At 47.9% G+C, this 23438-nt stretch overlaps 1 protein-coding gene across 1 annotated transcript; it reads left to right on the forward strand.

Annotated features, from left to right (window-relative positions):
- The first annotated feature begins 15787 nt into the window (after positions 1-15787).
- C1QTNF8 (C1q and TNF related 8) lies at positions 15788-22968 on the forward strand. The gene is made up of 3 exons (XM_075164883.1): positions 15788-15796; positions 21407-21647; positions 22421-22968. Exons 2-3 carry the CDS (start codon positions 21422-21424, stop codon positions 22966-22968), a joined length of 774 nt encoding a protein of 257 aa, XP_075020984.1. The 5' UTR covers positions 15788-15796; positions 21407-21421.
- The last annotated feature ends 470 nt before the right edge of the window (positions 22969-23438 follow it).

Below are 23438 nucleotides of genomic sequence, written 5' to 3' on the forward strand. Positions count from 1 at the left end.
AATGTATCTATTTTATTGCATCCATTCAGGAAACAGAAGTTATATCATATGATAGGTATACTAATGAAAGCTGAAATTCATTAAGCGAACAGGAATACATTGAGCAAACACGTTTGTGAACAACCCAGAGATTGAAGCATGTTTGCAGAAAAGATCTATCGAACAATTACGAACAAACAAATTAGTAAAAATCTAAAGCCCGATCTCTCATCTGAATGATGGAAAGAAAAGCTGTAATCCCATCAATAAGCCATTAACCACAATGACGTGCCCTTGTCGGGTCTCAGCTAGTCACCCCTAGCCCACATCCCTCTGCAGATGGAGGTGGGTGTTTTACCTCTATAGAGCCGAATGCCTTGGTCACCACCGAGCTCCTTGTGCTGCCCATGTCAAAATGTCCTCTTCTGACCCTCCCAGGAGGGAATGCATTTCTTATTATTTTGAAACGAAATGGTTTCCTTATCTGCACCAATATTTATCCCAATATTAACATTCAGGGTCAGGTTGGACGGGGCTCTGAGCAACCTGATCTCGTTGAAGATGTCCCTGCCCATGGCGGAGGGGGTGGACTAGATGACCTTTAAAGGTCCCTTCCAACCCAAACCCATGATTCTATGATTCTATTATTCTATCATTTTATGAAGTTTGAAATTCACATAAAGCATTGCATTTGAATCACAACATTTCTGTGCATTTAATTCCTTTCTGCTTCAAAATAAGAAGCAAAATGGGGTGGAATTTTCTGGGGGAGGGGATCCAGCTCCTGGCCAAGCCAGGGGTGTGCAGACAGATACAGTGCGATTGTCAAAAGCTTCAACACTCTCATAACAAGAGCTGTATTAATCCCTGAAGATGATTGATTTCAGGAAAAGATTCAAGATATCTGCTGATGTGAATCCATCTGTGGTAACAGAGATTTTTTTCAGTTAATAACATGACCCAAAATGGCACAAGTCTCGACTCAGTGTCACGTGCAACACAGCTATAATAAAATCCTGTCCTGCCTCAGTAAAAGAGTGGCTGCACTAATGAGGTAGGGTTCTATATTCCCTAGGGCAACAGAGAAATTACATTTAATTGCAAGAACAGAGCATCTCTGCTCACTGAACAGAGTGCATCGCAGATGAGAATGGTTGGCTGTGCTCACGACTGCACTGCATACAGAGCAGAGCAGCCCCGGCTGTTACCGCACAGGGAGGAGAGAAACGCTCACTCATCCTAAGGCAGAGGTGCAGGTTACATCTCTTATCTGCACATGAAAGAGTTTGCAAAGAGATCAGCGTAAGAAAGGATGTGAAAGGGGTCTTAAATCTCTTTCCAGGAAGCCCAGTGACGCTCATTGACTGAGACAAAAATTTATGAGATACGCTTCATAATAACTTCTGGGTTTTATCCTTTTATTAGCAGTTGTCTGAAGCAGCTCAGAAACGTCAGAGACTCGTCAGGACACCCAGCAGCGAATGATACTCAGTTTGCAACGCCTGGAGGCAACTGCCTCTGTGCTCTGGTGGGTCCATCACTACCTGTAACACAGGAAGGTGGATTTATCCCAGCCCTGCCAGGGGACTGTGTCACCCCGGCCACATCCCGCATCTGCACTCTCTATGCTCTGACTTTTTACCCCGAATAAATACACCCCCTCTGCGAGGGAGCCCGGTGCTGGGGGTGTCTTGGGGGCCCACCACAGCACATTAGTAATAAATCCTCAGCGCCCATTCATCAGTGTTACGTGGGGAGTACTTCGTGCCAGGAATATTAATCTGCTGAATAGCAGCGTGTCGGTAGTGTGGAAAGGTAAGAAAATGGAGCTGACAGCAGCTCTGCTCTCTGTGAGGCAATGAGGCTGCCTTAATTAGAGCTAATTGTAGCTTTCCATCACGTTAAATTGTAATGCAGAATGTTTCAGGTTAGTCCATGGGTGAGTCGTACTGGCTGTCCCCCTTCTTCGCCCCAAAACGTTAGATGACATTTGTTTTTCTGCCTGTACAACATGCAGAAACGGCTACTCACAGAAAGTAGCACGGACAGGATGCCTCGAGGTCCAAAACCCGGAGCAGCTCATAACGAGCCCGTTGTACGTGGCTAACAGCCCCTGTTAGTGCTGAGCCTGGCTGTGGCATCCCTGGGGCCGGCACGCATGGGAGGAGAGCTGAGCCCTGGTGAGGAGAGAGCTTGGGGCAGGCTGGGGAAGGAGAAAGCAGTCCTGCTTCTCCAGGCATTTGTGCAAGTCGGCTGCATCAGCCCAGCTCCATCGTCTGCCTCCTAAAAAAGCAGGAGATGAAGTTTTGGGTCCACACTCATCAGTGGTTTGACACCGACAGCAGGTGGATCTCAGAGGTAGAGGCTAACCCTGCGCCATGAACTGAGCGGGAGCTGATGAGATGCAGCAGGATCATCCGCACCCTGTCCCAGGGCACAGCCCGCTGGCAGCACCGCTCGGGGCTGGGAATCTGGCTCTCTTTGGGTTTAGTCCGCAATGAGCACTCAATCCTTGGCATCTCTTTGGGGCTGTTACTCAGCTGAAGGTCTCTGAGATCCTGCCCAGGAAATGAAGGCAGCGCTGGAGTGGGGGAAAATGCTGCTTTACAGCCTGGATCTTCTATATATTCATGGTAAATGTCTGCTTTTCATGGAGAATTTGGACTCTTGCTGAAACACTTCAATGCCAAAAACCTTAAAACCTTTTTTCCCAGCCAGAAACACGGTGCTTTCCCCGGGTTTCTCCTTCTGTGCAGTGCAGAACAGAAGGGATGAATCACTCCCCCTCTCTTCACCAAAAACTTCCCACGAAGAGGCTCAAGACACCCCACTGCCAGACACCCACAGTCCATTTCCAGCTAGTTGTGTCTAACACCCGTATGCCTTGCAGTGGGTCCTGAATATGCAAAGCCACAGGGGATTGAAGCACTGCTATTTATAAGACAGTATCTTTTCCAGGCATGCAGGCAATGTAATTTAAGACCAGACAAACATCTGTCTGTTGGCAATTGCTGTTCCCGGTCGGGCAGATCTGCTCTGGGTCGGTCTGTGCTCCACATTATGCCCCTGGCAGATACTTTCTCCTCTTCACGCTTCCGCATCAGCACTCGCCGCCCTGGGACAGGAACCCAGCCTAATGACGAACATCACTAAGATCAGCCGTAGACTTTGCTTCCTGGCCATGCGCGTGGTCTTTGTCTTCATCCTATGCATTTGATCCATGGCCAACAGTGAAATGTCAAAACAGAAAGACGTGATTTTTATTTACTGAAGGAAAAGGTAGGCTCAGCACAGAACAATTGCTCATTTGAGCTGTGGTGGTTGTGCATGAATAGGATTTTAAAATGCACGGACAGTCCATAGGTTGCAATAACATTGGTAAGCATTGCCAGCAGCTTTGCTCTTATGGTATTGCCAAGGAGGAAACAAAATCAACCCCCAGATTGTCACACTGACCCAATTCGAACCAGCCTGGAAGTCATTAGCCTGAGAGATCCTGAATGGAGATCATTGCCGCTCCCAGAAACATTTCACAGGACTGGATTCTCATCAAAGGCCAATTTCTCCATATCAAGATGTCTGAATAAAACTCTTTGCTTTGTTTCTTATCAGTTCTCCAGCTATTAACAGCCTCTCTCAGAGGCCGGTGGGAACAGAAGAGCTCCAGCTCAGTGCCCTTCTCTGCCAAAAACTCAACTGATTTTGCAAGTTTATTAGACCTCTCTGCAGCAGTTGCCTGCCCTGTGGGAGTGTTCCTGGTGCTCTCTGTCACCTCTTACCTAAGACGGCTCTGAAATTGCTGCTACTGTGCCTAGAAGTTATTGTACTGCAGCCTCTTTTGAAAGCATAGTCCTGAAATGCAGTTGATGATGGATGGGAGCTGCGCTGGCCAAGCTGGGAAGGGCACTGGGAATGCCGCTGTCATGGAGGTGACGCATTGCCTGCCTTCCCTACAAAGGTGTCTCCATTAGAGCTGCTAAAGAGTGACAGAAGTGGCAGCTAGCCCTTGAACCATCGCCGGTCTGCTGCCAGCCTGCGAGGCTGCGGTGGGGAGGTGCAGGGAGATCTTGAGATTTATTCCCAGGTCTGCTGCTGTCGTACTGTGCAGCCGGAGAGAAATCATTTAACCTTTCTGTGCCTCCCCTCTCCCGTCATAAAACGATTACCCTTATACTGATGTTGTAGGAGTGGTCTCAGGTGTCACGATGTGGCCAAGAAAAAGTGCGCTTGGATGCTAAAAATACTCATGGTATATGTCAATGTCAAGCGCTCCCGCAGATCGATGTTACACGCTGCCCTTCCTCCTCTTTTTCTCCAGATGCAAGAAGAAAAATGATGCTTTTGGCCACTGCTAGCTGCGGGTACAGGGCACCGAGCCGAGATCCTCAGCCTGGCAGCCAGCATGGAAAAAAGATCTGTGTGGTTGTTCCTGGTGCTGGGTCCACCCGAGCAGACTGCTCCAGCGGAACGGCCAGAGACCTCTTCCCATCCAGGTCTTACACTACCGACAACATTGCATCTGCTTAAAAATGACACCCAAATCAATATGAAAAATAATGGTCTCCAAAATTATACCAGACCAGCTGAAATCACCACTCCCTGCTGGCACGTGGATTCCTGTCTGATGCATTCACGGCTCGATGAATGATGTGGCACCGGAGCCATATGAGTTGTCTGTGTGAGTGCTCATACCTTGGCAGGTAAGAAAGATTGAAAACATTAAACTAAATGCCAGGGAGAGAGATTCAAGTCTGTGTGCTTTGCTCAGCGTTTGATGGGAGCCAGGAGCATGCACACCTCGTGGTGGTGAAGCAACCTTGTACCTGAGCACAGCTCGTGCGGGGGACATCCCATGCTCTGCCCAGGCTCTCCTGAGCTTTCTGTGCCCATCCCTGACTTGCCTGAGGACTTTTCTCTCTGGTTCCTTCAATTACAAGTTCTTAAAAGCAAAGACTTTCTTCCTGGGGTTTGTGGCAACTCAGGAGTAACACGAGGGCAGCAAAAGTTTTGACACTGAATCTGTTTATAAAGCACATTCTGTAATTTTTTATTTAATTATCCAACTGCCTCGTCTTTGATTCCCTCACACAGTGGCTGATTTTTGCTCCCACTTTTAAATCACAGGTCCTTGCTCTTGGAAAACTCTCTGGCTGTGTATTCTTTAAATGTTAAGAGCCAAAATCTATGACTTCCTAAAAAAGCCTCAGTTTAAAAATGAAGAATAATTCTCAGAGGAATGGAGGGGACAGATTTAGTTTATTGATATCTCAGCCAACTCTTCCACATTGCTTCTGCAGCTGCCACCAGGGAATCAAAATTCACCGATAGCTTCAGCCCTGCCTGCCACGGCGCAGGAAATAAGTGAAGCCTGAGCCATGATAGCCGGGGAGTGTTTAACAGGAGATTACAGGCGGAGCCGTGAGCCATCCAAGAGCAGAAACGCTGCCGGAGCTCAGCAGCCAGAGCTGCCCGGGCTCAGCCAGGGCAGCGGAGGGGAGGGAGAGGTGGGCTGTGGTGCAAAACCCTCCGGGCAAAGGCGGCCTGAGCTCCTTTCTGCTGGGGAAAGGTCTGCGAGGACAACCCGAAATGTCAGCGTATTGATTGCGCGGGGTGACCGACACATGTCAATGCCAGAATCAGCGGGGTTGAGCTGAGCTGGCCAGGCAACGCGTCCTCAGACAAAAGGGCTTGTCTGGACCCATCCCTTGCATTTATCTCCCCGGCGAAAAATTATTGCAATCTATTTTCAGTTGCCTTTTTCCAGCAGAAAAGTCTTAGGCGAAAGGCGGATTTCAGACTGACATTTTTATGAGGGGATGAGCGTGTTAGAGGCTCAAACCTAGAACACGCTGAAACAGTTCTGGGGATGTAGATGTGAGGACATTTTGCCCACAGGACCTGCAGCTGCTCTTGCCGAGCGTGGGGAGAGGGAGCATGGTGTCTCACAGCCCAGTGATTCCACCAGCAAATACCATTTTGAAGCTGAAAACTAGAGATTTAAAAAAAGAATCTGGGAAGAAAACCACCCTCCATCATTTTTACTCTGTTGTCCACAGCCCGTCTCACTCTCATGAGTTTTAACTTTTTTAAGATTATTCCGAGAACATGCATACATCTCTCTGTGGAAAATAGCAATTATTATGTGCTACAGGGTTCTACCCATCATTACTCCTGTATAAGCAGGCATGGTAAAGCTATTTCATTCAGCCTAGCAAATTAAATGAGCCCAGTTGCTGGAATGCAGAGCAGCGGCGTGATGAATGACATACCAGGTGAACCCTACCAAGGGATTAAAGAAAACTTCCAAGTCATTTACAAAAAGGTAGAGCACCATCTATTTGCTCGGCACCATATAATTACAAGTAATCTAAAAACTGGAAAGGAAATCAAAGTGAAAAATCAAAACTCTCTTTTGTCCTGGAAACAAAACAACAAAGAGAAATATTTTCCTTCTCAGCTCATTTTGGTTTCTGTACAAATACAGTCAGTGTGATAAACCTATCTGAACACTGAGCGCTGATGCTGTGCCAAGGACTTCTTCCTGGGTTTAGCTATTTTGATTTGGGTCTGTCACCGGATTGGATTTTTAAATAACACGTCTCTAAACTGCACATATAATTTGCTCATCTAGTTTCCACAATTGCATATGAAATGTGGATAATGGGGTGACTGGTTTGGAAGACGCAGAAGCTCTCCCAGCAAGGGAGCCCATGCAGGCACTAGGTCCTGGATGGGACAAGCCAAACCATCTGATATTGGCCATGCTGGCACCTAATCGCTAGCAACTGCAGAAACACCCTGTCAGTTAAAGAGAGATGTCCAACCACTCACGTACCCCTCTATCAGAGTCTGTCCCAAACGGCTGGGGAATGGGACTTGAGCTTCGTGGGCATGAAATGCTGTTAGGTGAATCTGTCTACCTGGTTTAATCTACCTCTTCCCATTTTATGGGAAACAGGTTACCAGCTAGCTAGATGCTCTGGACGTTCTATGAGATACTGGAACAAAGTAAGCGAGTTGGAGAGTCTAAAGGCAGGAACAGTGCCCATTGCCTAATATTACTCTAAGTAATGGGGTTTTTTGAGAAAATACACAGAGTAAGTCAAGCCACCGTTTATGTTACATGGTGTGAAACTTCCATGATGTGTGCCACAGACCTGAGCAAACCCTTTTCCTGTCATCAGAGAGAACCTATGAGAATGGCTACACACCTCTCCCAAAAGGTGATGCACAGAAAGGGCTTAGACAGCATTCTCAACACATGCCTAAAGCCCTGTAAGATTAGCTAGTGTTAATCGCACTAAACCCAGGGCTTAACGTGAATTCATGCTCTAAGTCCTGCCTAAGAGGTTATTCAGCAAAACAAAGCTGCTTTTTATGCAAAGGGAAGGTGGATACAAGGGGAGATGGATATGCTATTTATGACCACTGTGAACTCCCATTTCCATTTAACAAAGGCTTAACTCAAAAACAAGATTCAAATCTTTCAGGATTTCCAAATTTAGATTTCAGAACAGGGCCTTAAATGTCTAAAGCTTGACAGCTTGTAGATGAGGTTTAATGATGAATCGATGTTGCAGCTTAGTGCAGTTATCGTCAGTTTTAAGAGTACCACTTGGTTATTCAGCAGGTTCCCGGCAAAGCTGACCCCGTTCATCGGGATCAGGCCTCATGGCATCATGCCTCGTTAGCCCGGACGGCAGGAGAGATCATCCTCCCCAATACGCTGCTGCAAACATGCTCGCCCATCTCTCCTTGCCAGCCTGAATTAGTGTCACTTTCATTTTTTAATTAAAAGGTTTTGACCAGTATTTTGCCAAAGTCTGCATACCTGCATCAAATAGACTTGTAATTTATAATGGAAATTAGGTCTATGAGATATGTTTTCCCACCAGTCCTGGCTGATTGGCATTGGCCACGTTACCCTCCATTAACTCTTCAGTAGAGATCATCAGTGATTCTGTTACTTTGACAGGTTCACCGTAAGGCTGATTAACCTATATTTATCCAGGTCGTCTTGTTTCCCCTTTGCGAATATTGTTCAGCAGCCCTGGAAGGCTCTGGCAGCCTGGAGAAAGCCACCCACTTCTCTTCACTACCTATTATATGCAGCATTTCTTCTCATCCAGAAAGCTTTCAGTCCCCCTCAGAACCAGGCTTTAGCCATAAATGTTTTCTCACTCTGTTGTGAAATCATAGCTTTCACACTATTTAGTAAATTATTCTTAAGCAGTTCCCAGTTATCATTCACACGCTGCTGTTTAAATTCCAATTAGCTCATAATTATTTTTGGCTTTGTGCAATTGGCCACTTGAAAAGCACCACACACTCACATATGCACATATATGTATACGTTTTATTGCATTAAATTAGATTATCGGTTGGGGATTACTGTATTAGAGGCTTTGAAAAAGTCTTCCTGGGCTGCCTGGCTGACATGGCAGAGCATAGAGAGTTGCTCTTCAATTTTTCCACTTCGTTTTGGAGTTTAGCACAGCCGCTGCATTAATCACATCTCTGCACACACCCTCCCGGCTCCCCGCGCGTCGGCTGGGCTGTTACTCGAACACCACAGAGGTCTGGCTGCATTTTGTGAATGCCAGGGGGCTGCTGTGATCCAAAATGACACCCCAGCAGAAAGCCAGGAGGAAACTTAGTTTAATATTTCATGTTTCCATAGGAATCATCTGTGTGTGTCTCTGCCACGTGGTGCAGACATTGTCATGGCACAGAGCCCCCGCCTCGAGCGGGAGGGGAGAGCAAACACACATCACCCTCACCGAGTTCAGCACGGTGGAAAAATCCACATAAAACATGCCTTTTCGTTTAAAGAACTGGTTACAACTCAAATAACTTCAGCCATTATATACACTGTGTTTGAAAGCTGAAAAAAATAAAAGATATGCCTTCGCTTAAAAGAAGGAGAAAGGATGAGCATGCCTGTGGACACTGGCCGAGACGTTTCCAACGCCTTTTTATGCAAGCAGAGCGGTGACTGTGGCCTGACCACGCAGGGAAACGCGTTTGCGGAGCAGGGCGGCTCCAGCATCCCGGCACGCCGCAGCTGAGCACATCCCCGGGGCAGCAGAGCGTCACTAATATTGGCTACCTGGAGCAAGGGCTCGTCTCTGCGTGTGTCTCCGGGTGTCCCTGCCAAGCCATAAATGCTCGGCCTCGAGCACGTGCTCGCAAATAGGCAAAGCTCCTCTTCCTGCAGCACGAAGCCAGCACCTTCCTAAAAACCTAGGCACTTCATCAATTAACTGATTAGAAAGAAGCATTCACTTCCCTGTAGGCCGGACCAATTTTAGCACACCAAGGCTGCAAAGAAAACCGTGGCGTTGCCAGCTGATCATTTATGTCCCTTAAATTTACCATAGGTGTGTCCATTTTCTAGCTGAGTATTCTTTAATTTCTTCTTGCATTCATTGCAGTAACTGCCCCTCCTCTAGCGGAGAGGAGGCAGACGGGCTCCGCGTGCCCTGAACTCGCTGCTCTATCACACACAGTTTCTTATTAATTTGCTGCAAGCCTTTAGCAGTGTGCAGAACTGATATTTATTTTTTTCCCCTTGCTCCCTGCATGGACAAAAGCCAAGCTTTATAAATCAACTGTGTAAACAGAAATATCCTTCTTCCTTGAATGTGATTATTATTTCAAAAAAGGAGGCTGTCGTTTTAAAAGGCAGAAAACCTGTTTAATCTGGAGACATCGGCTCTGATGCCAGGCGCTGGTTACCATAACATTTTTCTTCTGTCCTAAGTTTCAGACTAAAAATAAAAATATCTCATATAGACTGGTTTTGGACAGCTTTTGACCAGCTAAGATCATTTTCGGAGCCCCAAACACACTTTCTATCGAGTTACATCTATAAACTGTTTTATATCCACGTAAGTAAGCTCTCAGTGGCAGCCTCACACCCCCCTGTGAAACCAGAGCTCTGCCCGGTTGCACTCCGAGAATACTTTTTTTTTCCCTGACGAACTTACTCTAAAAACAGGCGATGAAGACGGGGAGAAGAGACGTGCCACCCCCCGGAGGGCGGCGGGGAGCTTTCCCGAAACCCCACGCCGTCGGCAGCAGAGCCAGGAACCAAACTCCAACCTCCAGGGCGTCGTCCCTCTGCTTTAAGTGCTTTGGCATTTGCCTTTGCACTTTTGTTTGCATTGGTTCTTGTTGCAAGGACGTGCTTGATGCAAAGCAGCTCCCGTGTCTCAGCAGGGCTCGTAGATATGATTTACTAATTGTGTTCTAATTATAAATGTTTGACAGATGACGAAGGAAAGAAACTCTCGGAAGCGCAGGGTGCTCAGGACACACTGCTGATCTGCTTCTGGGAGGCAGATAGACCCAAATCCTGAAGAGGCATCGATGGCACCTGTGTGGTGCCGCTGCTGACAGTGACAAATGCGTTAATGCAGAGTATTTGCTTCTGGAGTTCAGGTGATTTGTGGGACCAAGGAAATGAATGCAGCAACTCCAGCGGGGTGGCTTTGGAGGCACCGGCACAGGACACACGGAGGAACCTCTCCCTTCCATGAAAGGTGCTGGATGACTGGTGCCCACCAAAGCCACATTGTCACTCGCCCTCCCAGCCGGACAGGGGAGAAAAAATATAATGAAAGGCTCATGGGGTCGAGATAAGGACAGGGAGATCACTCACCAGTTACCATCACGGGCAAAACAGACTTGACTGGGGGAAATTAGTTTAATTTATTACCAATCAAATCAGAGTAGGATAATGAGAAATAAACCCAAATCTTTAAAACACCTTCCCCCACCCCTCCCTTCTTCCCGGGCTCAACTTCACTCCCGAATTCTCTCCCTCCTCCCCCCGAGTGGCGCAGGGGGACGGGAATGGGGGTTGTGGCCAGTCCATCACACGTTGTCTCTGCCGCTCCTTCCTCCTCACACTCCTCCCCTGCTCCAGTGTGGGATCCACCCACAGGAGACAGTCCTCCACGAACTTCTGCGATGTGAGTCCTTCCCACAGGCTGCAGTTCTTCATGAACTGCTCCAGCATGGGTCCCTTCCACAGGGTCACAAGTCCTGCCAGCAAACCTGCTCCAGCCTGGGCTCCTCTCCATGGGTCCACAGGTCCTGCCGGGAGCCTGCTCCAGCACAGGCTTCCCACGGATGCTCCTTCGGGCATCCCCCTGCTCCAGCATGGGGTCCTCCACGGGCTGCAGGTGGATATCTGCTCCACCGTGGACCTCCATGGGCTGCAGGTGGATATCTGCTCCACCGTGGACCTCCATGGGCTGCAGGTGGATATCTGCTCCACTGTGGACCTCCATGGGCTGCAGGGGCACAGCCTGCCTCACCACGGTCTTCACCATGGGCTGCAGGGGAATCTCTGCTCCAGTGCCTGGAGCACCTCCTCCCCTCCTTCTTCACTGATCTTGGTGTCTGCAGGGTTGTTGCTCTCACATATCCTCACTCCTCTCTCCAGCAGCAGTTGCGCAGGTTTTTTCTCCCTTCCTAAATATATTATCCCAGAGGCGTTACCACCATTGCTGATGGGCTCGGCCTTGGCCAGCAGCGGGTCCGTCTTGGAGCCGGTGGCATTGGCTCTATCGGACATGGGGGAGGCTTCTAGCAGCTTCTCACAGAAGCCACCCTTGTAGCCTCCCACTACCAAAACCTTGTCATGCAAACCCAATACACCAGTGCCAAGAGGAGAGCAGGGCACCTGGGAAACACGATGGATGAGAAAAGATTATGCGAATCTGGTGTTTAATCCAGAACAGAGAAGGTGACAGGAAAGGCTTTTGGTTGGCATTTGTGAGGCAAAGTCATTTCTTTTCTTAGAGACTGTTTGAGGTCCCTCCAAAAAGAGCACGAGTCAGGTTTTTCTTTTCCTGGCAGCTTTGGAAAGGCTGCGGCCGCATTTCCCCCCTTGCTGCACGGGGCTCCGTGTGCCCCTTTCCAGGTGGCTTCTGCCCGGCGCAGTCTGCTCCTGCCCGTCCGTGCGGGGCTGGGACGGGGACCACTGCTGCAGTGGGGGGGGACGGGGACGGCTCCAGGAAGGCTGGGCTGGAGGAGCCCAGCACCGGAGGGTGACTCATGGAGAGCTGGACGCTGCTCGGGTTCGTGCCGGGACAGCAGCAAACCTCTACGTTTTGCCTCACTGGTCCTTGCTAACGGAGCCTCCCAGTACAGCACCAGCAGCACGTGTAAATCTTCCCTCCTCCTTGATACGGGGGCAGCCCTCGTGTCCCGGTAGCCCCTATTCCCCCTCCTCATCACTCTAGTTGCAGATTTTTGAATTTAAAAAAATAAAATCATGCTGCAATCTGTTTTAATCACCTGCTACTTTTATTTAACACCACCAATAAAAACATTCCCAACATAAGTCATCTGCAAACAATTTGAGTTCTCCCTTATATAACCCAGGTCCACCTACAGCTTTAAAGGTTGTTTTGTTTCTTATTTCATTCTGCAAAGACGTGCAAAACCCCTTTTCCATCGTGACAGCTGTCTCCAGCCTCTGATCCAGGGCTCCGAGCTACGGGGGATGTGTGCCGGCTGGGCGGTGGTGCAGCGGTGCAGGACAGGGCTGGATGGCTTCTCTGAAGATGCCCTCTGCTCAGTCTCCTTTGGAGACGGCCTCCACGCCTCCCGTGCCGCACAGACTCTCGTGGCACTCCGGCTGTAATTGCTGCAGTCAGCCAGAGGGGTCGGTAATTCAGTCCCAGTTATGTGAAGTAGTGGCAATTTGCTGTCCAGCCATTTCGGGATGTCATGGAAAAGTTAGTGCAAAACACACCACCAGCAAACAGGTAGTGATGGGAGAATGTCTGCAAACACACGCCGAGGAAGTTTCCCCCCCGGGCTTGTGTTTGAGCTCCCCTTCCTTTCCCATTCCTAGGGTGCCAATACTCATCGCATCCTGCCATGGGTGGGTTGGCATAAGGCGTTATCCCCTAAACCTGTGAAGCAGGGAGGGAAAACAGCACACTGCTGCGGCACATCACCCTCCTGAGACCGGCCCCAAATCTGCTCACACAGAAGCAAAGAGCCACTGGTTTGTTTCTCAGCACGGGGGTGCATGGGACAGTGGGGGTGACGTCTTCCCTTGGTGCTGGCCTGTCCCCAGGCACCCGGACACACACCTGCACCTTCCCTCAGCATCACTGCAGGGGCAGTTTCCATTGCTGCATCCATTCAAGAGGCTTTTGCCACTTCTGCAGCTCATGCACAAAAGCCAGAGCTTTTATTGTGGGTTTGTTTTGTTGTGTTTTTTTTTTTTTTTCCTCTCCTTTCTCCTGCCTAAAAGGATGCTGAAATCTCCCAAAGAAAAATTATTTCCATGTGATCCCAGCACTTTCTCTCTTGGCTGGAACATTGGATGTGGTTTTGGGTCTGTGGTTTTTTGATATTTTTTTTTTTATTCACAAATTTTTTTGTCTTCATTTCCATCATTGTGAGAGGCACCGTGCAACCCGACAGACTGGCTGCAAGACATAAGGAAACTATAGCAGGAGAAAAGCACAGGAACCTAGCACCAGTTGATGCAAGCAAAGAAACAAGAAAAAACCCTACTTTTGCAAACAACCTAGCTGCTGAGTTTCATAAGGAGCCGGCCTGACTTTCAGTGTTTCATTTGGACTCCAGCTAGGAAGCTGCAGCAGCCACCGAGAACTAAAACACCTGAATGAACGGCAGCTTTCATATTATGCATCCTGCTAAGCAACAGCAAGGAAAGTAAAAGGCAGGGGGTTCTGAATCACAAGGTAAGTTAAATGGGTCTGAATAAGTTGGGGAAAAAAAATACTATTGCTATAGGGAACAAAGTGTTCCCACCCTGCAGAAGCAGGTTGCTTGGGTGAGGCATAAAAAGAGGTGGTCTCTGCCTGCGCTGCTTCATCCCCCCTTTTCCTGCCTCACTGCAGCAGGCGAAATAAGTGCAAGGCCAGGTTATTGCTGAGCTGGCTTTAATTTGTTCCTACTAACGCTCCTCGTTTCATTAACCACCCTTAGCACTCCAGAATGATGCTTCCCTATAGCCTGATTTTGCTCTTAGCTGTGGCTGAGCAGTGGGATAGGGATGGTGCCTCATCCTGCACGGCTCCGATCTGGTGCGGGCTCCCCCGCCGCCGCGGAGCCCAGGGCAGGAAAGAGCCGTTCCCTGGCGTCCTCCGCAGACGTGGAAACTTTCGGGGGACTCCGCTTCTCCAGCCTCGCCGGGGAACTGCAGCCGATTGAAACGTGCTGCTCGCTCCTGAGCCGGGGTTTGCAGCGGTGCCGTGCGGGACGGTCCTGCTGCTGTCAGCACCCGTGCCCCGGTGCTCCCACCCACCCCGCCGGGACAGCACCGCACGGGACCCGCTGCAGGGACACCTCTGCCTGCTTTATTCTGGCACACAGAAAGCCGAGTTCCCGGAGCGGCTGAGTCAGCAGTGACAAGTCACAGGAAAGCTGCCTTTCCACTGGGAAGGGCGAAGGAGAGTTGGGTGCCGTCCACTTCATCAGGGTGATTCGTTCTGCTGGGAATGCTGCCCTGGGAATGACTTACTGTAACTTGCCCTGGGCCTCGGCAGCGCCGGGCTGAATCACCACCTGGGCTTGCTGCGGAGCCGGGACCGCTTTCAAGGAGCCGCCTAGCCCGGAGCGGGGCCATTTCCAGGACATTGCAGGCATGTTCCTGGCGTCGGAGGTGCACACAGGGAAGAGGAGAAGGAGAGAGGGAAGAGTGGTTTCTTTATGAACCAGCAAACATCCTTTTGCTCCCTGCCTGCGCTAAGTGTGATAACAGCCCCTGCCGCAGACCAGGCAAGGCAGCACCGTGCAAAGATGCAGGTGCCCAGGACCATTCCATACGGGCACAGCCTCTCCTTCCATAGCGCCTGCAGGGGACTGTGTTAAATCCATACAGTCCCCCAGATCTAAGTGTGTGCAGGTAGTAGGAAGAGATGTTTGCTCGGGATCCTCATCTCTTCCCGTGCCTGATAGGTGAAATTGCAGCTGGAGAGAGCACGTGGTGACCGCACGAGCCGCTGCTGCTCATGTACTAGTGGGGGTGAAGGTGTTCCACAGCTCCTCCCGGGACCGAGGAATGAGGGCAATTCACCCACACTGGAAATAGGCACACGCTAAAAAAGCACGAGAAAATAAAAACCAAACCAGATAATTAGAAACGGAGCAACCAACTCACTGACCCAATGTTCACCCAGGCCATTGCAGCTAGCATCCCTGGACCTCTCCGTGGCCGGATCCTGGCTTTGCTTCTGTTCCCACCCCGCTCACAACTCACAGGGCTCAAACCGACCCGGCTGTCTCTAGCAGCACTCCCAACCCCTCTCCTGCTTCACCCCAGCGCGTTCTATAAACACTGCGGACAAGAGGGCGTCAACGTCGGTCATCTGCAAACCACTACAGACAGTGGAAATTTTTAAACCACGTTGCTTTTCGGGATCCAAATATTCTTGTCTGCGAGCCCTCACGTCACTTCATGGCTGCAGACGGGCTCCTGACGCTCAGCGCGAGCGAAGCATCTCTGCAGCATCGTGTCGGAGAGGAGCTGCCCCACGCTCGGCTCTGGCACCGCGGGCAGAGGAACCGCTGAGCTGTCGCAGCTTTGCCTTGGAAAACGCACAAACTCTTCAGTGTTTTGGGCTTTTCTACAATAAGTTGCTCATGATGAAATTTTAGATCCTCCTGGGGAAGAAAATAAAAAAAATGCCGAAGCAATACTTTCCAAGAGGAAGTTCAGTGTCCAGACAAACCCGGCCCTAACAATGATTCGTCTCCTGCTGCTGGCGATGCAAGGAGGTCTGGAGCAGTGAGGAGGTCGAGGCTTGAAAAAAGAAAAAAGGTAAAAAAGCAGAACCGGAATATTTTCCATCTCTGGAATGATGCCGAGGTTCGAGGCTGACACATCCATGTGTTTTCCATCTCTGTGGCGCAAGAAAGGTTTTAGTCTTAACCGCACTCTTGGGTTTTCAGTCAAGATTCGTCACTAATTAAAAGGGGCAGTGGCTGGCATTGTCCTGTGCGCCGTGAAATTAAAGCTAAGATAGTCATAGATTGCTTTTCTGAGTGAAGCCCTAGGAATAACAGGAAGGAAAATGTTAGCAGAAATTTAAAGCACGGCTCAGGGATCCAAGAGCAATTTCTGCCTCGTGAACTTTCAGCATCGCAGCGTGTGAGCTCAGCACAGTTATCAGTGGGATTTGTTCTTCGGGCATCCCTGCAAGGTAAGGACATACTTCCACTGTACCCAGTGAAAACACGGGCTGGGGTAGATAATGTGGATCTGTACCTTTGACATGACCTATACATCCCACAGGGACTGCTTGCAGTGCCAATGGACCAGACAAGGTTTGGCCAAGATTAGGGTTCAGGTTGCAAACTCCACTTTGCTAACCACAGGGAAAACCTTTTGGTCCAGCCTCCAGGCTGACTTGCTTTGCATTCCTGCTTTATTTTCTCTGTGTGCAGAGCAAGTAAGCTGTTTTTGCAGATATTATAGGGAATTCTTATAATTTCTATTGCCCAGATGTGTTACTTTACACCAAAGTGTTAAAATTCTTCAGGTACACAGAATCATTAAAAAACTTTGCCTGAGCAAATGTGCCTCATACATAAGCTGTCTACCTTGAGCTATAAGATTAAACTCAATCATGAACCAAAAAAATCAATCAAGGTACTCTCTCCAGCTGTAATAGTGTCAAGAAAATATATTTAAATAAGAAGTTGCACACAAGAAGAAAGAACCACATCATTTAACTCCCTGAACTGGAACTAATGGCTTCTGCCCTTCCCTAGCAAAGCTTTGTGGCATCTCTAAAGCTCTGCATGGGAGGTATTTGGCTTTTTTTGCTGGCAGACACTGGGAATGCCAGGTTTCACTGGAAAACCAGCACTTTTGATGCAGGTTGTTCATAGCAGGTAAAAAATATGTAAATAAAAAGCTTGATGGATTATATTTTAAGTCAGCGTACTTCCAAGGTCAGTGCGAGCAAAAAATATGCTATTTAATCATCTGGTCTGCCTTGGATTGAGCATGGTAGACAACAGTGTCCCTGGTTTGGGCATAGCATCCTCACCAGCACTGTGCAGCACCGTTAAAGGGTTCGCATTGCCAGCTCTGGTTAGAAAGACAGGTACACCCTGTCAAAAGGGTCTGAAAAAAGGGGAGTGTGTGAATTTAATGCAGGCAGACTGGCATTTTTGCTTGCTTTTTCTTCTTGTTTTGGGCCTCAACAAACAATCCCTTTTGGTAATATTTTAATATTGTCTTTCTACTCAGAAATTCAGAGGGGAAGAAAAGGGACAGAAAAAGCAAATACTCTTTTTAAACCTTAGCTAAAGGGTGGTTTCAGTCAAAGAAACCTTTCGTAACATTTAAACGGCTCTCCAACAATAACATATATTCTAATGTTATAATGAACACAAAAAACCACCAGCCATCCTCATGACCAAAATTCACTGGAATTAACTGCCTTTTCATCAGGTTCAGATGTCTCATTTCATCATTCATAAATTTTCATTTTGTTTGCCCAAAAGACAGACCTGCCCGCTTAGCACATGCAGAATTTCTTCCTTGGCATCAGATTAAATTCACACTTGGTTGTTGGGTCTCATCCTGGTTCCACTTGCAGAGGCTGGGGGCTGTGCTGTGTTTCATGGCTTTGGAGTGGGGAGGCTTGAAAGCCTTATGGGAAGAAAAGTCATTTATTTCAAAATTAGCTATTGCAACAAAACAGGTCTTGCGCTCAGCCTCGTGGTGAGCTTTCTGCTTTGCGAGCATTTTGCAAGAAGTGTCAGAAGCATCAAAACAATTTACATTTTTCTATATGTCTCCGCAAGCTTTTCAGCTGAAACTGAAACTCATCAATTGCCAATCAACGGTTTCAAAACGAACCCAAGCTAAAAAGCAGAGCCAAAGCAGCTGAATAAATAGTTTTGAGAGAGGGAGGGCTGCGACCACCTTCTTGTCCTCAGGTGAAACATTTGCACACTTCAAAGTTTCCAAAAACGTGAGACCAGTTTTCCTCCCAGCCGTTAGGATATCTGCGTGTCTGTCATCATCTCTAGGTTTTTCTACTCAATAGGAAAAGCAAGATTTCCGAATCGAACCAGGGTGAGATTTGCAGGTTCCCCGTACGGAAGACAAAGACTCATTTGTACTTCCAGTTTTAATCTGCTTCCCGGATGCTCCTGTCCATCTCTAGACGGTGTCGTGAAGGATGACCGAGGAGGAACGTACTCAGTTTTGCAGCCTCGGGGCATTCGGTGCGGTACTAATGCATCATTTCAGGCACTAACGAGCGTGTCGGATCGCGGTGGGAAGGCGGACGGACGTCCCTCCCGTGCGGGGATCTGAACGATGTGCGGGAGAAGCAGCCTCCTCTGCTCTGGTGAGCCATGGCCGCCGCAGAGCAAAGCCGAGTTTGTGCTTTGCTGTCTTCTCAAGCGATAAACCTGCGCAGCTGAAGTCAAATCCATCACCGCCACATTTGACAAAGAAAGATCACAATAATTATCTTTAAGGGAAAAAACAAATGGCTAAAAACAACCTCTTGCTTTACCTCACAGGTCTTAAATTCTGAGCTTCATCCCCTTTGTATCTTTTTTTTTTTGTTTAAGGCGTCAGATTTGACTTCCCCACCACCATGAGAGTTATATTTGCTTCTCCTCTGAAATTTGGTTCAAATCATTCTTTTCTCCAGATTGACATGATTTTATTGTAAGGAAATCTTTACCAGGTTTATTTCCTTTCCTGTTGCACATTTCATTTCTCCGGTTTGGGGTTTTTCCTTCACCTGATCTCCAGTTTTGTGCTGGATATCTTCCAAACATAATCCCATACTGCTGAATTCATTGTCCTTTTCTTGCAGTCCTCTCGGACTCCTTTCTCTCCACCTCTTTCCTGTTTTACTTCTTTTCCTGTCCTTTCTTTTCTCTTATGAGCAGACTGCAAATCTGAAACTGTTTATTCGCATACATCATTGAGGTCTCACCTAACCACAGATATTGCAACCAAATACATATTTCTGCCACTTTAGTGAACTAACTTCACTAACTTTTCAAAGGAAAATGCGGTGTGGGGGTGTCAGCTCTAGGATGCCCTGAATTGGCTGGATTGTTGCATCGTTTGCTTCATTTTTTTTCCAAATGCAATTTCTAGCCAGTAGCTTGAGTAATTGTTCTTCATGAATCATGCAAGCGGCCACAATTTCTTCAATGGGTGCTCGGATTACAGTAATGTAAAATGTCCACAACCTGAATACTGATTTTTCACCCAGACTTTTTTTTCCTTAAGTCACTTCTAAAAATAGGAGAGTCATTCATCTTAAGGAGAATAATGGCCTATAAAAACTTAAAGTAATTTCATCATATTTATGAATCCTTTCCCTTCTGCCCATTATGAATACCCCTCTTAATGAATGCTCTCTCTCCTTCATGAAGGTATTATAAGCAATTATGTCCTCCCGTTGTAATGTTCTGATAACGTAATCAAATGCCCTATACTTTATCTCCAGGTTATTGACTCCCCACACTCCTGAGAAGGGCTAAGTAGCCTTTAGTCCCAAAGAGGATATTTTGGCCCTGATTGCCTGGGACTCCGAGTGAACATGGGGTCTTCTTCAGACCATTATGTATATGCACAAACTTTATTCACTGCAGAGGAGACCCCAGAAACATTGTGCACACCCCAAATGCTTTCTGCAGTGCAAATTTTCTGTTCTGGTCACATACGGGCTGGTTATTTATGACCTCCTGTCCATTTAGACTTGCATTGCATTTCTGTTCCTGTTTGGCAGCACAAAGATGGCTTAAGAAGTGAATGAAAATTAAGAAGGACTTAATGAAAATGAAATTCAGGCCCTGAACACTGATATAAAAGTATTAATCCCTCCTCAGACTTGTACCTAGAACGAGGTACAATTATGAATAGAAAGATCATTTCAAGTTATGACAGAATTGATGAAAGAACTTTCACTGCTGTCAGAAGGAAAGTTATTATGTTGCTGCTAATAAGTACTCATCGGGTTTCCAGGGAGCTGGATTATACCAAGTAATAAAAGGTGTGAATGACAGTTCTTCTGGGGCAGGTAAGAACTAGAAGGAAGCTTCTCCCAAGAATGCCGGTACAATCCAAGCACCTTGCCCCAGACTGACACTTTTTTTTTTTCATATTTTCTCAACTGGTCCATTTTGTGCCCAGTCAAGCCTTTGTAGAGCTCCAAGGCAAGATGCCCTCCCTCACTCTGCAGATGGGACCTGTGTGTTCATTGAGCTATTTCTGAAAGCCAGGACATCTAGCTACTACCTTCCCCAACTATTCCAGGAATTAAAGCTGGTAGAAGAGGAGCTGTAAAAGCTGTTCCCGGCCTGAGGTCAACAAGAGTCCATCCAACTAATTGGAATTTGGATAATGTCCAAGAAGGCATAGGGCCAAAATCTGTCTTGTATGAAACACCACTGCAATCAGTGGAATGACACTAATTATACACGGTACGAGGCGGCAGTTGCCTGTCCCCGGCTCCAATCCCTCCCTAGGAAGGCGGCTGATGGGGAGCTAGAGAAAACTCACCTCCTTTGCACCACCTGAAACATTTTCTCTGTTCATTTCACCCAGTATTCAGGGCCGTTGGAGCTTGCCAGTAGCAGATGAAAATGTAATAGATGATCGCAAAAACTAGTGTTTGTGCAGAGCAAAACCCAGTTCAGTCTGTTGCAGCTATTTGGCTTTCCCTTCTGCACACTGGAACATAAAAATGGAAAGCGTACACAGAAATTCTGCTAGGAACAGCACATGGATACGGTCAAAGCCACAAACTGCTTGGCTAGGTCACCTTGGAAAGAGGTTACCAGCAAGAAGCTAAGAGAGACTATCTAAAGAGACAAATGCTTATTTTATAAGTTTCATTTCCCTTCAGGTTTTTCCTCAAAAAAAAAAAATCAGGTTTAGGCTCTATATTTAAATAAAGCTCATTTTCTGCATCTGATTTTGAATTTTTCAGAATGGCAATGCAAGAAACAGTAACCAACAGAGCACCACTTCGAGCCTTTTACCCAGCACCTTTTGCAAGGGCTGTTCCAACAGCAGCCAGGCAGCGAGCGTGCCTTGAGCAGAGCTTGCTATGACAGCTTTAAGCATCTCAGCCTTAGCTTCCGATCTCAACAGGTTTTGTTTGTTTTTTCGTTTTGTTGTGGTTTTTTTTTTTTTCTTTTGGTTACCTGGTATCTCCTGTCAGATATTTCAGCTGTAGGTAATGAGAGACAGGGATTGCCTTTTGCGTTGCTTGTAAACAGTACGCAGAGGGGCACCCTTCCTACCTGGAATCTCCTGGTGCCACTACAAGATAAGCTAATAATTAATCAGAAGAAACGCACCTTGTGGTAACATTAACAGATGGCCCATCAGCAGCTCTGATTTGAATCATAATCTTTTCTCTTCCTTTGCTCGGTCCAGCTGGCTCTGCTGAAGATGAGCGCTGTGTTTCTCCTGCTCTTGGTGTCCACTGCGAACGTCGGTGCCGTGCTGGAAAAGGGTCTGCCGAGACGGGAACCGCGACGCCTCTCGTGCGTGCGATGCTGCGGGCCTTCAGAGCAGCCCATCTCCATCATCTCCTCGCGATACACAAGGATGAGCAGCGACCCTGCCTATTCGGTACCCAAAGTCCAGCCCACTATAGATATCACCATCCTCAAAGGTGGGTAAAGCTGACTACTGTGAAAACATCCTTTGTCTTACTTTCTCACCCTCATTTTGCAAGCTGTGCTCCTCCCTACACTAAAACTCATCCACTTTATTTACCCAAAAGAAGGTCAAGGGGTTACGTGGCACAGGCTGTAAGCGTGTGCAAGTGAGAAGAGTTAGCAAAAGGCTCTAATGCTTCAAAAAACAGAATCACTGGAAGCTCAAGTTAGGTCACACTAAAAACCAGATGCCAACGTTGTCACAGAATTACTAAACGGTGGAGTTAGAAACCAGGAAAGACTCTCACTCACTTTTTCCGATGCACATTTTTTGTCTCAGTAAGGCAGGCAAACAAAAGTTAAGCATGTGATTCAGGAGATGTGCCGGGCGTCCTGTCAGCAGGGATGTGCAGACCAGACAAAGCCAACCACCTCTCCCAGGCCCAAATCAGACCTCGGCAAAATCCGTAACTTTTCTTGCCCAAATCTCTGCACAAAGGGGCTGTGTTCATGAATACTGGATTCATGTAACTGGTCTGGTCGGACCTCGGAGTTCCACTACTGGACCTTGAACATTGGCACCACAAGCTCAGTGGAGCCAAACTTCCACCTGGCATTTTCATCTTTCTGAGGATTAGGAGGGTGCTGGTCTCTGACCAATGCTTCCAGACATCTGTGCTGGGAAAACAGTGTTTTAGCACGGTGCTTTGCTGGTTGTCTCCAGCAGGATGCGTCTGCAGCTTGTTCGCGTGCTTGTGTTTGACGAGGTTTTCCTTTATGCTCGCAGGTGAGAAGGGTGAAATGGGAGAGAAAGGGTACCCCGGAGCAGTTGGGAAGGAAGGAGAAAGAGGGCTACGTGGCCTTAATGGACGGAAGGGACAGAAAGGCCAACCGGGCCCACAAGGCCATTCCTGCAAGCAGCTCTACGCTGCTTTCTCGGTGGGTCGGAGAAAACCCCTTCATAGCTCAGACTACTTCCAGCACGTCACTTTTGACACCGAGTTCGTGAACCTCTACAAGCACTTCAACATGTTCTCGGGGAAGTTCTTCTGCTATGTGGCAGGAATCTACTACTTCAGCCTCAACGTCCACACCTGGAACTTCAAGGAGACCTACCTGCACTTGATGAAGAACGAGAAAGAGGTGGCCATCCTCTATGCCCAGCCCAGCGATCGGAGCATCATGCAGAGCCAGAGCCTGATGCTGGACCTGCAGGAAGGAGAGGAGGTCTGGGTGAGGATGTTCAAGCGGGAGCGAGAAAATGCTATCTATAGTGAGGAGTCTGATGTTTACATCATCTTCAATGGCCATTTAATCAAGCCAGCCATAGAGTAGCCATTCATCAGCTTTAGGCTCAAAGCTTTGGTAGATACATTAGTGTCTTCCCTCTTAGAAATGCATAGGTCTAGTTCCACTTGGAAGGATTACAGGCCTCCTGGCCTGCTGACAGGGTTGTATGTCCATGCCAAGGACACCTGTGTGGATGGAGGTGACTGTGCTTCAAGGTGACGCAAACTACACAAGTACTGAGAAGGCTTCAGCCCTTACATGCCCTGGAGAAGCAGCACACAAAAGGCCCCAGTTCTGCAGCCCTGTGTACATCCCCAGTAATATCCCCGAAGAGTTTGCCAAATTGGTAGCAAAAATTTAACCTCTGTGCTCTGCTTTAGAGAAGACATTTTAATTATATCTAAGGGTCATCTTCAGACACCAGTTATCTGGGTGCTAGTTAAGGAACGTCATTACTCCTACAATATCTTGCATATCTTCGCAGTATTGCTATTAAGAGCCCACACTCGCCAGCA

This window comes from Calonectris borealis, chromosome 16 (genome assembly GCF_964195595.1).
Source record: "Calonectris borealis chromosome 16, bCalBor7.hap1.2, whole genome shotgun sequence".
Classification (NCBI taxonomy): domain Eukaryota; kingdom Metazoa; phylum Chordata; class Aves; order Procellariiformes; family Procellariidae; genus Calonectris; species Calonectris borealis.

Excerpts from the sequence above, each read along its gene's own strand:
- C1QTNF8 (XM_075164883.1), top strand. The coding sequence starts at position 21,422 with ATGAGCGCTGTGTTTCTCCTGCTCTTGGTGTCCACTGCGAACGTCGGT. Across the intron at positions 21,648-22,420 it reads AGATATCACCATCCTCAAAG|GTGAGAAGGGTGAAATGGGA; the intron begins GTGGGTAAAGCT and ends TTATGCTCGCAG.